Source organism: Epinephelus lanceolatus, chromosome 6, assembly GCF_041903045.1.
Source record: "Epinephelus lanceolatus isolate andai-2023 chromosome 6, ASM4190304v1, whole genome shotgun sequence".
In the NCBI taxonomy this organism is placed as follows: domain Eukaryota; kingdom Metazoa; phylum Chordata; class Actinopteri; order Perciformes; family Serranidae; genus Epinephelus; species Epinephelus lanceolatus.
In genome coordinates this window covers 34,693,462-34,707,112 of record NC_135739.1, presented here as the reverse complement: position 1 = coordinate 34,707,112, position 13,651 = coordinate 34,693,462, and the positions used below count along the sequence as shown (strand labels likewise).

General features: G+C 38.4%; 1 protein-coding gene across 1 annotated transcript; it reads right to left on the bottom strand.

Annotated features, from left to right (window-relative positions):
- Positions 1-781: 781 nt before the first annotated feature.
- On the bottom strand, positions 782-11,036 carry LOC117253458 (methylcrotonoyl-CoA carboxylase beta chain, mitochondrial-like). The gene is made up of 13 exons (XM_033620929.2): positions 10,907-11,036; positions 8,386-8,487; positions 7,841-8,002; positions 7,532-7,728; positions 7,243-7,421; positions 7,003-7,083; positions 6,275-6,453; positions 5,968-6,187; positions 5,235-5,326; positions 4,298-4,454; positions 3,972-4,094; positions 3,359-3,592; positions 782-2,600 (listed from the first exon to the last, which is right to left on the bottom strand). The coding sequence occupies exons 1-13, from the start codon at positions 10,924-10,926 to the stop codon at positions 2,514-2,516; spliced, it is 1,833 nt and encodes a 610-aa protein (XP_033476820.2). The 5' UTR covers positions 10,927-11,036; the 3' UTR covers positions 782-2,513.
- Positions 11,037-13,651: the final 2,615 nt, after the last annotated feature.

The window sequence follows — 13,651 nt, the reverse complement described above, 5'->3', positions numbered from 1 at the left end:
CTAAATATACATTTTGGATTATTTCAGGGATCTAAAGATTTAAGTTGGTGAATGGGGTAAAATTTTAAACTAGTAGATATCACCATGAAACTTCCCCAGTGGATTATTTAATTAACAGCAATTATTTTTATATTACAAGTTTTCTATTATGTTATGTTTAAATATGCAAAGGAGGCATTACCTAATTAAATATGTGCTGATTTGTGGACATTTCCAAAACAAAAATCTAAACACTGTATAAAGCCAGGTTCAAAATGTTGTTTCACTTTGTTGTCATACTAGAGTCAAAGGTTTTTACAGAGGAAATCGTGGAGGTCTTAGTTCATCATTCCACAAATACAAAAATACTGTTAACAGCCATATATAAAAAAACATAAAATAAAAATTTCAACATGTTTTTGGGAATAAGACTATGAATTGTTGGCTCAGAATTTTTTTTTTGAAAATGGCCTTTAAAGATATGAATTGTAAAATTCCATTCATTGTTTGACAAAAAATAGGACACTAGAGTAAACATTTTTAGTCACAGATATCACCATGAAACTTCTTCAGTTGATTACTTAAGATAATTTTTTTTTGTATTTTTTTGCTTTATGAAAATGTGTTTAAATATGTTCTTTCTGCGTAAATTTCCAGAACAGAAATCTGAACTAAAATAAACACCTATATGTGTATTTGGGACGTTTTCCTACCACTAGTCTGACAGAAGACGTGTTATGGAAGCAAAATAGCCCAAAATCTCAAAATTGACCAGTGCATGAAAAAACTAGCAGCCAAATTGTTTTGCAATTTAAAAAATTTATTTACACTTTTTAAATATATTCTTCTATACAATTTAAAAAAAACTACATCACAACGATGCATTTACATTTGTAATTACACAGCATGATTTCTTACAACGCAGTATTTTTGACAGAAAAATGACAATAAATAGCTGCACAGAAAATCAGTGCAACATGTTTAAAGTCCTATGATTGGCTTTTGGACAGAATTATTTGTCACATGAACAGCTATTAAAAAAAAAAAAACATCAGAAGGATCTCTACTGAACTAGGTTAAGGCTCAAACAGACCACTGGGCTGCTGTTTGTATAACCCACATGACATTTACAGTACTTAGAACTAAGGATAGACCGATACATCGGCCAGCCGATATATCGGGCCGATATTTGAGTTTTTTACTTGTATCGGCATCGGCCGATACGCACATGGGTTCGCAGATTTATTTTTCCCTGGCACTTTTTTTCATTTGAAAGTATGTGGTTAAGTTGAACAAAGCTGTTGAATCCTACTGTGTACAGTAGTTGTTTTATTTATGCTTCAGCTTAAATATTTGTTTATTTTATAAAGACATTACTGGAAGATTTAAGAGCACTGAACTCTTTTTTATTTGAATGTATAATAATAATAATAATAATATTCTACCTGTTCTACCTCAACTTTCCATCTTGTTTTAGTATTTTTTACTGTTCAATAAATGTTTCTTATTTTAAACTTGAGACCTGTAATATTTGTTATCATTGTGTCATTTTTTGATGTAAATTGAGGGAGCAAAAGCAGTATTGGCCCCAAATATCGGCTCAAGATAATCGGCAGTCCATAATCGGTCATCGGCTAAGGGTGATGGAAAAAAATCAGTATCGGCATCGGCCCTAAAAAAATCCATATCGGTCTATCCCTACTTAGAACTGGCCAAAAGAAGAAGAAATCTAATGGCAATATATTATGTGAATCTCTCATGTAGCGTACTGTCATGTACCTGAGAAATGATGTGAAAGTGAGAATGACCGAAGATGAAAAAACCTGCTGAGGCACTTCACAGGATTAATGCGAACTCGCTCTCCAGTAGAGTATTTTCAATAAGCCAAAATTATGAATGAATGAATAATTATTCCTGCATATACAGCACACGTGATAATACTTGTGGTAAAACTTTTTCACAATGCATCAAGAGAAACAACTGTGTCTGTATAAAGTCAGTACCTCTTGAGAATCTGTTTCCATAAGGCAAAAAAAACAGGTCAGTGTAAATGAAAGCAGCTCTGAGTTTCTTGAGGTAAAAAAAAAAAAGGCACTGACAGGACTGAGGTTGTTGTATATAAATTGAAGTGCTATGTACAAATACTGAAGATTAAATTATCCCTGTGTACATATAGAACAGCCACAGTAAATTTCCATTTTTTAATCAACTTCTCCCAAACCAAGAGCATAGATGTTTTAGTGTGGGTCCAAACTGAAAGAAAATATACAATAAATGGAGAATGTTAAAACCTCCAAAGTTTAATTCATCAGTCACTTTACCAAATATGAGATTAGAGGACCAGCAACGAGTTGTACTAAATTTTTGTTATTCAAGGTGTTCAGACTCTCTTTTATTTACTTTTAGGATATTGCTCATTAGCACCCACAAGAGTTTGGTGTGAATCCTCTTGGTGCCTACAGCACCAGCAGCTCAGTACATACATGGATTTTTGTAGCATCCAGAGGAAGTAAGGAAAAGAAAGAACGCAGCCTCTATATACGTAGAAGTGCCGAGTGCTGTTTCTCTGTGGAGAGCTCATACTGCTGCTGTTTGATGATGTCCAGGCAGTCTCTGAGAATCTGAAACACATGAAGATTTGGGGGGATAAATGTTAAAGGGGACCCACTCTGCTCATTTTAAGGCTTGTGCTTGTTCTTTGGGTTTCTACTAGAACATGGTTACATGCTTTAATGTTCAAAAACACCTAATTTTCCTTATACTGTCTGTGTCGGAACACCTGTATTCCCCCTCTGTCTGAGACACTTTGTTTTAGCACCTCTCTCTGTAAGCCCCTTTCCTAAAAAAGCCTAGTCTGCTCTGATTGGTCAGCGTTTCCAGGTCTTCTGCACTGTCTACCATGGAAAAAGTCACCAATAAAAGGTTCAAAACACAACTGGATATACTCCAAAATCAGGGAGACATTTACAGCACCAGCAACAAAGATTACATGTTTGATTACATGACGTTAGCATATGTAGGAGCATAAGCACTTACAGATGCATGCCTGGAACAGATGACCATATAAAGAAATCTGTCACAAGCTGACGTCAGCTTGTAGGCAAAGTAGGAAAAAAAACGCAGGAATCCGAATTCCTTACGGTCTGCAACCAAAGGTTTTTACTCACAGGTATCACTTTTACAAAGCTTTACAGCTTTATTTGAAACTTGGGCCACGTTTCATTCATGTATGAATGTCCCACATTGTAACATTATGACAGAGCACAGGGGAAAGCATAATAAGTTCCTTTTAACATCTGCACTGAGAGGTCCAGATGGGTGAGAGCTCCTAAATGCCCCTAAGCCATTTAGCAACATCTTTAAAATGCTGTTATTTTACCTTCCTGGTGTCCTGAGGCAGAATGACTCCATCGTCCCAGAGCCGGCCGGTGGAGAAGAAAGCGGAGCTCTCTTCCTCCAATCTCTTATTTAACTTGACCTCCTCCTTCTTCCTCTCTTCCTCCTCCTGCTCACTGTCAGGGGGAAGCAGAGAGCCGGCATGACCCGGAGCTGTCGTTGACACTCTAGCATTGGGCCACAGGAACAGGAAATTAGGGTCAAATGCCCGCCCACACTGGAGACAAACAAAAGAGAAGGTTTTAATCATTGTGGTATAAACCCTGTATCCTAAATCCTACATGAGTTAAATGTATGATTCCTGCAGTATAGTATGTCTATATAGTTTTTCTATAGCACTTAGCTGTTTGTTGTTGCAACTTAAAAAACCCAGAAGTTTCTATGCACATTTTGATTTTTCTTTTTTTTCCCCCAGTGGAGTACTTGTTTAAAGAATCAGGACTGAGTGTTACTAAAGAAAGACTGTGAAATGAACAAGCACAAAACAAAAGAAAAAACAGCTTAAATATCTGAGGTGTGACAGATGCAGTTACTTAGAAAGATGGTCCGCTGTTTATTATCCGATAACTTGAGCTATGTTTTTCGGAGACTCTCACCATGGTGTAGCTGTCGGCACCATGGCAACCACCAATCACCACAGTGATTTTGGGGACTGAGGCACACGCTACTGCTGACATCATTGAACCCTGAGCCTTCAGACGGTTACTGTTCATCTCTGCCTGAAGAGAGAGAGACACAAACAGAAAATACTGATCTGACATAGAAAATATAGAAGTCATTGTGGCTGACACTGACCAAGATTATTTGTCTACATCCTGCCTTTGATGTCTCAAAATATCTGCATAAAACTGAATTCATAATAATAACTTCATCGGGTTTTTGAGTTTTGTGTATGTTTTTGTGTTTCACTGGGAGTGAATACCTGTGCTGTGGAGAGTGTTAGAGCTCCTGTGGGTGCTGTGTTCTGAAGGAAGATGAGGGGAATATTTCTCTGGTCACACAACTGGACAAAATGACTTCCTTTCAGTGCAGCTTGGTACGACAGCTCTCCGTTGTTGGCTACTATTCCCACCAGGTGGCTAACAGGGCATAAATACACAGATGTGAAAACCAATACTCACATATATAACAAATAATACAAATAATAAGGTGCCATACATATGCCATGTTGGTTAAAGTCATGTGTGCTGCCCCTACAACAATGACAGCCCAAGCTATGATGCTGCTGAAGCTTAGCCTGATAGTTAGGCTGCTAACTCAGTATTGATACTGCTTTCTAGGCATCCATACACATATTAAAACGAACACATGATACAAACACAAATAACAGTCTGATCAGTTCAGTCCAGCACATGAGTTTGTCCCTACAAGTACTATGTGGCAGGTAGCTATTGGTCAGGGACAGCGTTGTTCTAGTCTCCTGTCTTCTGGTGTCTGATCTGATTAAGACATTGCTGAGTGCTAATCTCATGAGGGTGAGGGGTCACTGAGTTTGTAAGTGGAAGAGGTAAACAACGCCTCACACCCATTTTTACAATAAAAGAGAAATAACAGCATCAGTATGACCATTAAAAATAATTTGTGCAACCAAAAACACAGAAACTATAGATTTCATTGGCCAGATTTAACAGCACAGTGCAAATTCATTGTGATTTTTATTCAATCTGTACTAGAATCTGCTCATAATATGCTTTCACAATAATCAAACATTTGAAGGATTACATTGACATGTTAAAATAATTCTTATTTTAACATCACTGAAGACTTAAACTTGCTGTATGATGGCTGAAGAGCGTGTGTTGTCCCTGCCCCCGCTATCTAAATCTATTTGTGTGTGTGTGTGTGTGTGTGTCATTTACCCATGTATCTTTGCAAAGCCGGTGATGAGTGTGGTTCCATAGCGAGCTTTAAACTCCTGGAAGCGGCTCCCATCTGTCAGTCGACTGACTACCTGGACAGACAGAAACAACACGACAGACATAATGTGAAACCAGCCTTTCCTCAATCCCGCTGACTGTATAATTTGCCATGAACTTTGAAGAGATCATCTATAAAACTCCAAATTTCCGTTTTGCTTTGTCTTTATTTTGGTGCCAATCACTGGGGTACTCTTGCACTGCACTTCTCAGAGAAAACATCATGAAAGCCCAGTTCAGACCAAAGATTCATGACAAGACGAGCTGAAACAGGTGGAGGTGGAGCACCTGCCGCAGCAAGCAAACATGTTGTCTACAGTCATTTTGACTTGACCAGCACTTCACTGCAAGCTAACTGGCTACAGAATCAGGTGACGTGCTTTACATTCTAAAACCAGTCGCCGACAATTTGACCAGCTGAGTTGCAGGCGACACCATCAGCCAGCTTGACTCGAGCTCAGACTGGCCGGTTCACACTGCTGCAACTTCTCTGCAACGTTTCGTCTCGTCATAAATCATTGGTCTGAACTGGGCTTTAACAAGTCGTTATGTCTTGTTAATGTGAAGTTGTGCAACCGTTAAGTTTGTCTGTGGATGGCGCTGCCTTTACTGCTCAGGCTAACTACTCAGTCTACATGGTAATAGCTTTGTTTATTTCTACTGCTGCATACTGTACCATCTTAACATCCAGACTGTGGTTATAACTTCTGGGAGCCAGCCCCAGAAGCTCCTCTGAACTGTACAGCGGCTCCTCCTCTGCTTTCCTCTTCCTCGTCTTCTCCTCATCCTCATCCTCTTCCTCAGGCAGTTGGAAGTTGAGGGTGGACATGATGTTTCTGGTGTCATGGTACGCCTGTTTTTCATCCCAGGCAAAATGGTCCACACAGCCACTCACCCTGAAACCAGACCATGGATTGACAGACTTGATGATGTGAACTTATTTCTTTAATAACTGTACATTTGGGGTTGGTTTATGGACCTACTCAGCGTGAAGCGTGGCTCCTCCCAGGTCTTCTGGTGTGACCTCCTCTCCAGTGGCGGCCTTCACAAGTGGTGGTCCACCCAGGAATATAGTCCCTATCCGGTGCACCATCACTGCCTCTTCTGCCATTGTGGGGACGTAAGCTCCACCCGCCGTGCACGACCCGCACACCACTGACACCTTTAGAGTCATTGATTGTTTGTTTTATTAAAATAGTGCTTTAAAGAATGCATTTTTAAAACTGTGCTTTTATCCAATTCTTATGTGGATTTGTCTCTTTTCTGTCAGAACATCAGCTTTAAGACTTTAAAATTCTTGCAAACCATACAGTCTGCATAGGTGAATGGGTTACAGAAATTAACTGAGGGGAAATCAAAAGAATTCTTCACACAGTTGGTCATTTTCACTGTCTTTATCAACAACATTTGGTCCTTAGACACAACCTTTTCTGTTAATTTAACAGGTCTAAAGTCTGGGATGTCATTAATTAAGCGAGTATGATTCACTAACAGTGTACAACATTTCAAATAAAACACAAAAAGGCTGTTACAGTCCCAAAACATGGACTGCATGCATTTCTACCTTCTATGGCACTTTTAACTACATCTCATGCTTTACTCCAGGAATAGAGATATGTAAGTTTTGAAAATTGTAAAATATTTATTACAACAAATTAATTCATTCACAGTCTTTTCTAATTTCTATCTTATATTGTTTATATTTGTTTACCTGTGGGATCTTCATGGCAGACATGATGGCTTCATTATAGAACGTCCTTCCTCCATGATTTCTATCAGGAAAGATGTCTGACTGGATAATTACACACACACACACACACACACACACACACACACACACACATTTAGAGATTAAAACAGCAGTCAGTATAATTTAGCTTACATTCAGATCTCCTGAAAAGATGCTCTTTTGATGCTAACCTTTTATTGTGGAAGAGGTGTGTGTGTTTACCTGCAGTGGTAGAAAAGCTCCTCCAGAGTCAACCAGATAAACACAAGGCAGACGATTTTGTTGCGCTACTTCCTGTGCCCGTAGCTGCTTCTTCACCATGATTGGATACGCCGTGCCACCTTTCACTGTGGCATCATTGGCAATAAACACACACCACAGGCCGTTGATCCTGCCAATGCCTGGAGGGATACACACACAAAAACATACAGTATAGGTCAGTCAAACTGGTCAGATTGTACAGTCTATAGTTAGTATGAAAGGTTCAGGATTGCAGTAAGTGGTGTCTGACCAGTCAGGCAGCCGGCTGAAGGGATGTCCCCGTACGGCAGACCCAGACCAGCTAATGGTGACAGCTCCAGGAAGTCCTCATCATCCAGCAGGAGGCGCAGCCGATCCCTGACCAACAACTTCTTGTTTCTCTGAGTGTGTCTGGCAATGCTCTTTTCCCCTCCACCTTTTCTCACCTTTTCACTCAACTCTATGAACCTTACAGAGAGAAAGAGCTAATGAAGCTTTTACAAATTAATTTCAATAAATAATTGAGCAAAGGAAAATCAGCTACAACCAGAAACAATAAACAGCCAAAAGCAGAACCTACTTCTTATGGCAGGTGTTGCTGTTTCGGAGGTTGGCTTCATACACATGTTGGTGGATGGGCTGGAGGGGCTGCTCCAGCACTGGGAAGGCACTACGCAGAGCTCTCCTCCTGACTGCAGAGCTCATACAGCGGACTGAACACTGCCAACGCCGCTCAGCCAGCCTGCAACACAAGATTCATAAATAATGTTATCTCTGATGGAAATGGTATGGGATGAAATATATTAGTAAAAAGTTTGTGGCCTGTTGACAACACAACAAAAAAGATGTGACAATTACAGAGGACTATCTGAAATCTGTAGTAAATGTATGTAACATAATGCAAGTATTAACTGATAGTATTTCAATAAATTATAGAAAAAGTAAGCAGACAGACTGAGTGGGAGTAAAAACATAAAAAAAATATTTTTTCCTCCCACAAAATCTAAAATTATGTATTCTTGCTCAATGTGACTAAAGTTGCCGGGTTCATTTTTTTTTGCATGTAAGTAGGTCATCATTTCATCACAGGAGTCCTAGTAGTTCTAGTCCTAGTGATGTATTCACCTGTGATGTCCCTCCTCTGTCGTGTTTCTCAATGTCCATAATGGTGGCTGGGTGTGTGGAGGCACAAAGGCAGCACACACTCTTCCTCTGCTACACACACTCCTGTTAGGGACAGAAAGAGAGCAAACAACAAAAACAAACAGGTGGGACTTCAGTCGTTTGTCAGGTACAATACCTCCGGGGCAGGATTAATTAACAGTCTACTGATAAATGACAGATATAGCACAGTGGTAGCGTTAGCACTGTCGCCTCACAGTTACAAGATTCTGGGCTGGAATCGGACCCGGCCAGCGAAGGTATATGTTGTATGTTGGCAGTTGGCACTGATTTTTTTAGGGTATCTCTCCAGTGGCCTACAGATTCTGTGATTTAGAAACTCTTAAATATCCTGTAGTTCCAGTTTTCTACTGTCTTTGTCTTATGTCAGTGATTTCTAAACTTGGGGCAAGACCACAAGGTGAATATAAGGACTTGATGAGATACATCATGGGATAGGATAAGAAGAAAAATTGATTGATAAAATATGAATTCTTATCTCTCCCTTTTGTTGTTAAAAAAAAAAAAAAAAAAAAAAACGGTTTTCCTCTTTGGGCCACTAATGTGTACTCAAACAGGACAGTATGACAAGTTTAGAGGTAAAACTTGTATCTCAAAGACTTCTGACAGCTGCAATGAGGGGGCACAAGGACACACTGATTTAATCTAAATGGTCAAAAGCCTTACATGACCGAATTTTTGGCTGTAAAGTATTTTCTGACATTTTAGGAGCCAAACAAGTATATTTTGATTTTGATTGTCTCATTAATGTGGAAAAGGAAGACAGATAGAATATTCATTTCATTCAGTTTATTCTTTTGCCACCGTGGGTTTACTCAAACATTCTGTTGGTAGTAGGCTAGAGTTTTCAATTTTTTTAATCATTATTTTTTATTTGTGTGTCTTTATTTTATTTTATTTATTTATTTATTGTTATTTGTTTTTTGGGGGAATTTTCATGATTTTTTTTTTGTATTTTTATTAATTATATTTATATATTTTATATTATTAATTTAATATGTATTTTTTTTTATTTTATTTTTCTTTCTTTGTTTTCTGCTGTTTTTGGGCAGTGTTCCATATTTCAGAAGTCACAGTTTAACTGATAGTGTCACACTGATGTTTGGTCAGAACAGTAACCTCACAATTATTGACAGGTTTTCTGTAAACACTCTTTCATTAAAACTGCTTTATGGTTCTTGATTTGTAATTTGTTGATTTTGCTTTTCTGTGATCACTTACTGCTAACCAGACTTAGCCGTAACTTCCAGATCAGGCTAATACAACAATCTAGGTAACTGTTCAATTAATGGTAAACTATATTTTTACTTTTCCCGTTGTGGACTCTATAAATATGTTTATTGCTTACTAGATAAATCACCTTGTTCCTTCCCATGGAGTCTCAATGTTGCCCTTTCAATGCTGATATTTTGTAACTAACTTGACAGTTAATAATTTACTAAATCCTGTTTTATTGTTACTGTAATAATTAATTTTTTAAAATACCTCAATGATTTTGTTTTGTGCTGTTTTCACACACTAACAGTTGCTTCCAGCTCCTGTCTTTAACCTTTAACCAAAGTGTGCTGAGCTTGTTGTATAGCTGAGCACTCCCACATGAGGGCAGAGGAAGTTTTTCTTTTGATTTCTCAGTACTGGACTACATCTGTGTAATCATTTACTTAATTAAAGGATCTGAGTGCTTCCTCCATCAACAGCAGTAAGATACATTTACTCAAGTACTATACTTAAGGACAAATTTGAGGAAGCTGTGAGTATCTTAATTGAATAGCTTCTATTTCTAAGTCATTAAAATTCAAAGTACATACTCTACTGAATATGTATTTAACTGCTATAGTCACTAGTTACTTCACATAAATAAAACTACTGTAATTTGTAAAATAATTAAAGTTTGCTCCACCATGACCTCTATGACCAAATACTGCAGTAACATGCTACTTAGACAATACATTTCAACAGTAATGTGAAAATATAAAGTGTATCGCAGACCACTCTCAGGGGCTCTGACTACGTTACTTTTCATACTTATCATATATTTTACATGCAGGGCTTTCACTCATAATGGAGTGTGTTATCCCTACTAAACTGCATCCTCATATTAACACACATACATTAACATAATAGCACTACGTGTACCTGCAACTAAACATTTAAATACAGATGGACTGTAAAACACTCACTTCCATAAGTACATACATACATTATATAGGCTATAGGTTAGCTATATATGGCGTCATACACACAACATACAGACACATGTTCATATTCAGTCGCATGAATCTAAACATATTAACAGTGTTGAGTGAAACAGTTTTGCAGTGACATATGGACAACATTTGGTGCAAATCGTTAGCTTACTGTTTACAAATATCAATGTGTGCTAAAGGTCGCACAGACATCTGAGTGCACCTTGACTGATGAATAAATGTGGATTTGTGGATGGAAAGTATGTATCGTCTCTTACCTTGCCATGCAGCGGTACATGTCTGCCTGTGTTCACTGTAACACAGCTAATAACACAACTTAAATGACTAAAAATTACCCCGAAACACAGCCACTCTGTCTTCTTTCTTATTTGAGTTTTAATGGCGGCTGGCAAACCAGCTTTCAGGCGCATTACCGCCACCTGTTGGAGTGGAGTGTGGAGCAGTGGATTGGCAGGAGACCAAATTAAAAACCGACTTTGTCATTCATGTTACTCTAAAGTAAATAAATAGAAGCTTATGTACATTTCTTGACGTCTTTCCAAGTAGATTCCCTAATGTAATTCTGTGCTTTTCTTCACTTGGTCCTGTTATTAAGTCCCTTCTTTCTTCTTCATACCTGTTGCAATGTATTAGTAGGGGAGACTGGGGTTGGTTGTCACATAGCGTACTTATTACAGCCACACTAGAGGGCGCTGTGACATTAGATTGATATCAAACAATTGGCTTGACATTCTGCTCATTTTGCACTGTTCATTTTGTGGAACACACACAAAACATTGAGGTGATGCAGTGTTTTGTCATTTTTATGGGTCAGAGTAATTTTTTATATCGATATTGTTCTCATACTAAAAGCATGTAGGTTATTAGTCATTTACAACTCTGTTTCTGTCTCTGTTTGATACACTGAAGAAGGCTTAGGCCGAAACATTTGTTTGACTGTGTGTTGCCCTAGTAAATTATACATTTTGACTTTTTTGTCTTTTGTGAGTGCTGTTGCGCACAAGTTTTTTGGAATCATTCTGCAACTTGCACCAGTTGTTTTAAAAATATTGGAGTTGTGCGTCCTCCTTTCTTCAGCTTCATTTACAACTCAAACACTTGGTAAAAATTCAAAGGTAATAGCTTTGAATTGAGGCAACTTTTAGCTAGCAAGCTAAAGCCATGTGGTAGCTAGCTTAAAATGTATTGCTGTGTCTCAAATCGCGTACTTCTGTACTAACACTTAATATTTTGAGTGCATAAGTGCGTTCACACTGGGGAGTATGGAAAAATGCAGTGAACTATGAGTACCCGGATGGTGCACTCAAAATGGTCAAGAAGTTGAGTGTGGAACTATGGACACTTCTCGCCCTCAATGGTCGCCATCTTGGCTACGTAGCAGAAGGTGAGGGACCACTTTTCAAACTGGAAATGGCGGCCGAGGACTGTGTGACCGTGAACGTCGCTGCATTGTACAAATGTAAGTTATACATGGGGTTGAGTGCACCAAGCACCCCTATGCTGTTGTCGGATATAAGCCAGCAGTATGTTTATTGGGTTAATTTAGCAGTCTGTAATGATTTGGTACCGCGAACGATAATGGGAACGCTAATGCTAGTTTGCTAACTAGCTAATTTGTGGTCGTCATTTACGGTAAGTGCACAATGGCCGTGTTTGGTTTGAGACAACACTACCCTGTCGAAATTCGTGCACAACGCCAATAAGTACATATTGCACATAGTATACTGCATATAAGTGTACTAACGGAAGTACACAGCACAAGTCAAGAGGTCAGTTGGGGATGGGTGTGTCGCTGCTCTGGGGGTTGGTTGTCACATGTGTGACAGTTCAGAAACAGCATGGCAAACATGTATTGTCTATATGTTCTCAGGTGTTTTTGATCTCTCTCTCTCTCTCTCACACACACACACACACACACACACAATGTTACTGTAGTTCCTCTTTCGAAAACAGTGTTGTGCCTAAACAGTCACATAGGCTGTTTGACATTTTAACAAAAGTTTCTGGTTATATTGAGATGGAGATTAATCTGCTCCAATCTCACTGTTTCATTTAATGTTATTTTCATAATGCATTGTTATGAAACAATGTCTTTTAATAAAGGCTAGTTTTTTTCAGCATTGTAAATTCCTTCATATTATTTCTCATTATAGAAGATAATTTAAACAAACAATAACCTAGTTCAAATTAGTTTAAACACAGGGGCATTGATGAGTACTATTATAAAAGTGGCATTCATTTCAAAACTTGTTTTGTGTTTCTATCTTAAAAAACTAAAAAGTTAAGCATGTTTTGTTAAATCATTTTTTTCTGGAACCCCATTGATAACTGCAGGGACAACCAACTCTGTGATGGGGTTGGTTGGTATGCCATCTAATCCAGTATGTCCTATCCTCAGACAGGTAATGATCATCTCCTCCCTTGGGCTCCCACTCCGTACCAGCACCTACAGTACATGCCTTTGAATACTGTATAGACATCTTCCTGTGTCACTGAGGTCCCAGTATTGCTGCCGGGTTTTGTACATATATTCCTTTATGATATTTTTGACCTCTGATTTACTTGGTGGCACTTGCAAGTCAATTAACTGTCGTTTTAATGATTGTTTAGCCAATGTGTCTACTTATTCATTTCCTTCCACCCCTACATGAGCAGGAACCCGAAGGAAGGAGATCCAATCCCCTGCAATGTAATCTGCGCAGCATATGATAAATAGCATACTTAATAGCCTGTCTGCATGATGATTTTCCAGCTTTAATGCTTGAAAATGCTTACAAGCTATCAGAGGCAATTACGGCACTGGGTTGATTGTTATCTTCCACCCATTGTAATGCTAATAATATTCCAGTTAATTCAGCTTTGTACACCAACAAGTGATTTGATATTATCTTTTTAACTGCTACCTCACAATGAAGCACAAAGAATGCAGCATCCACGTGCCCAGTCTCTGGTTCTCTTGAACCATCTGTTAATATGAATACCTTGTGTTTGTGATTATCAAT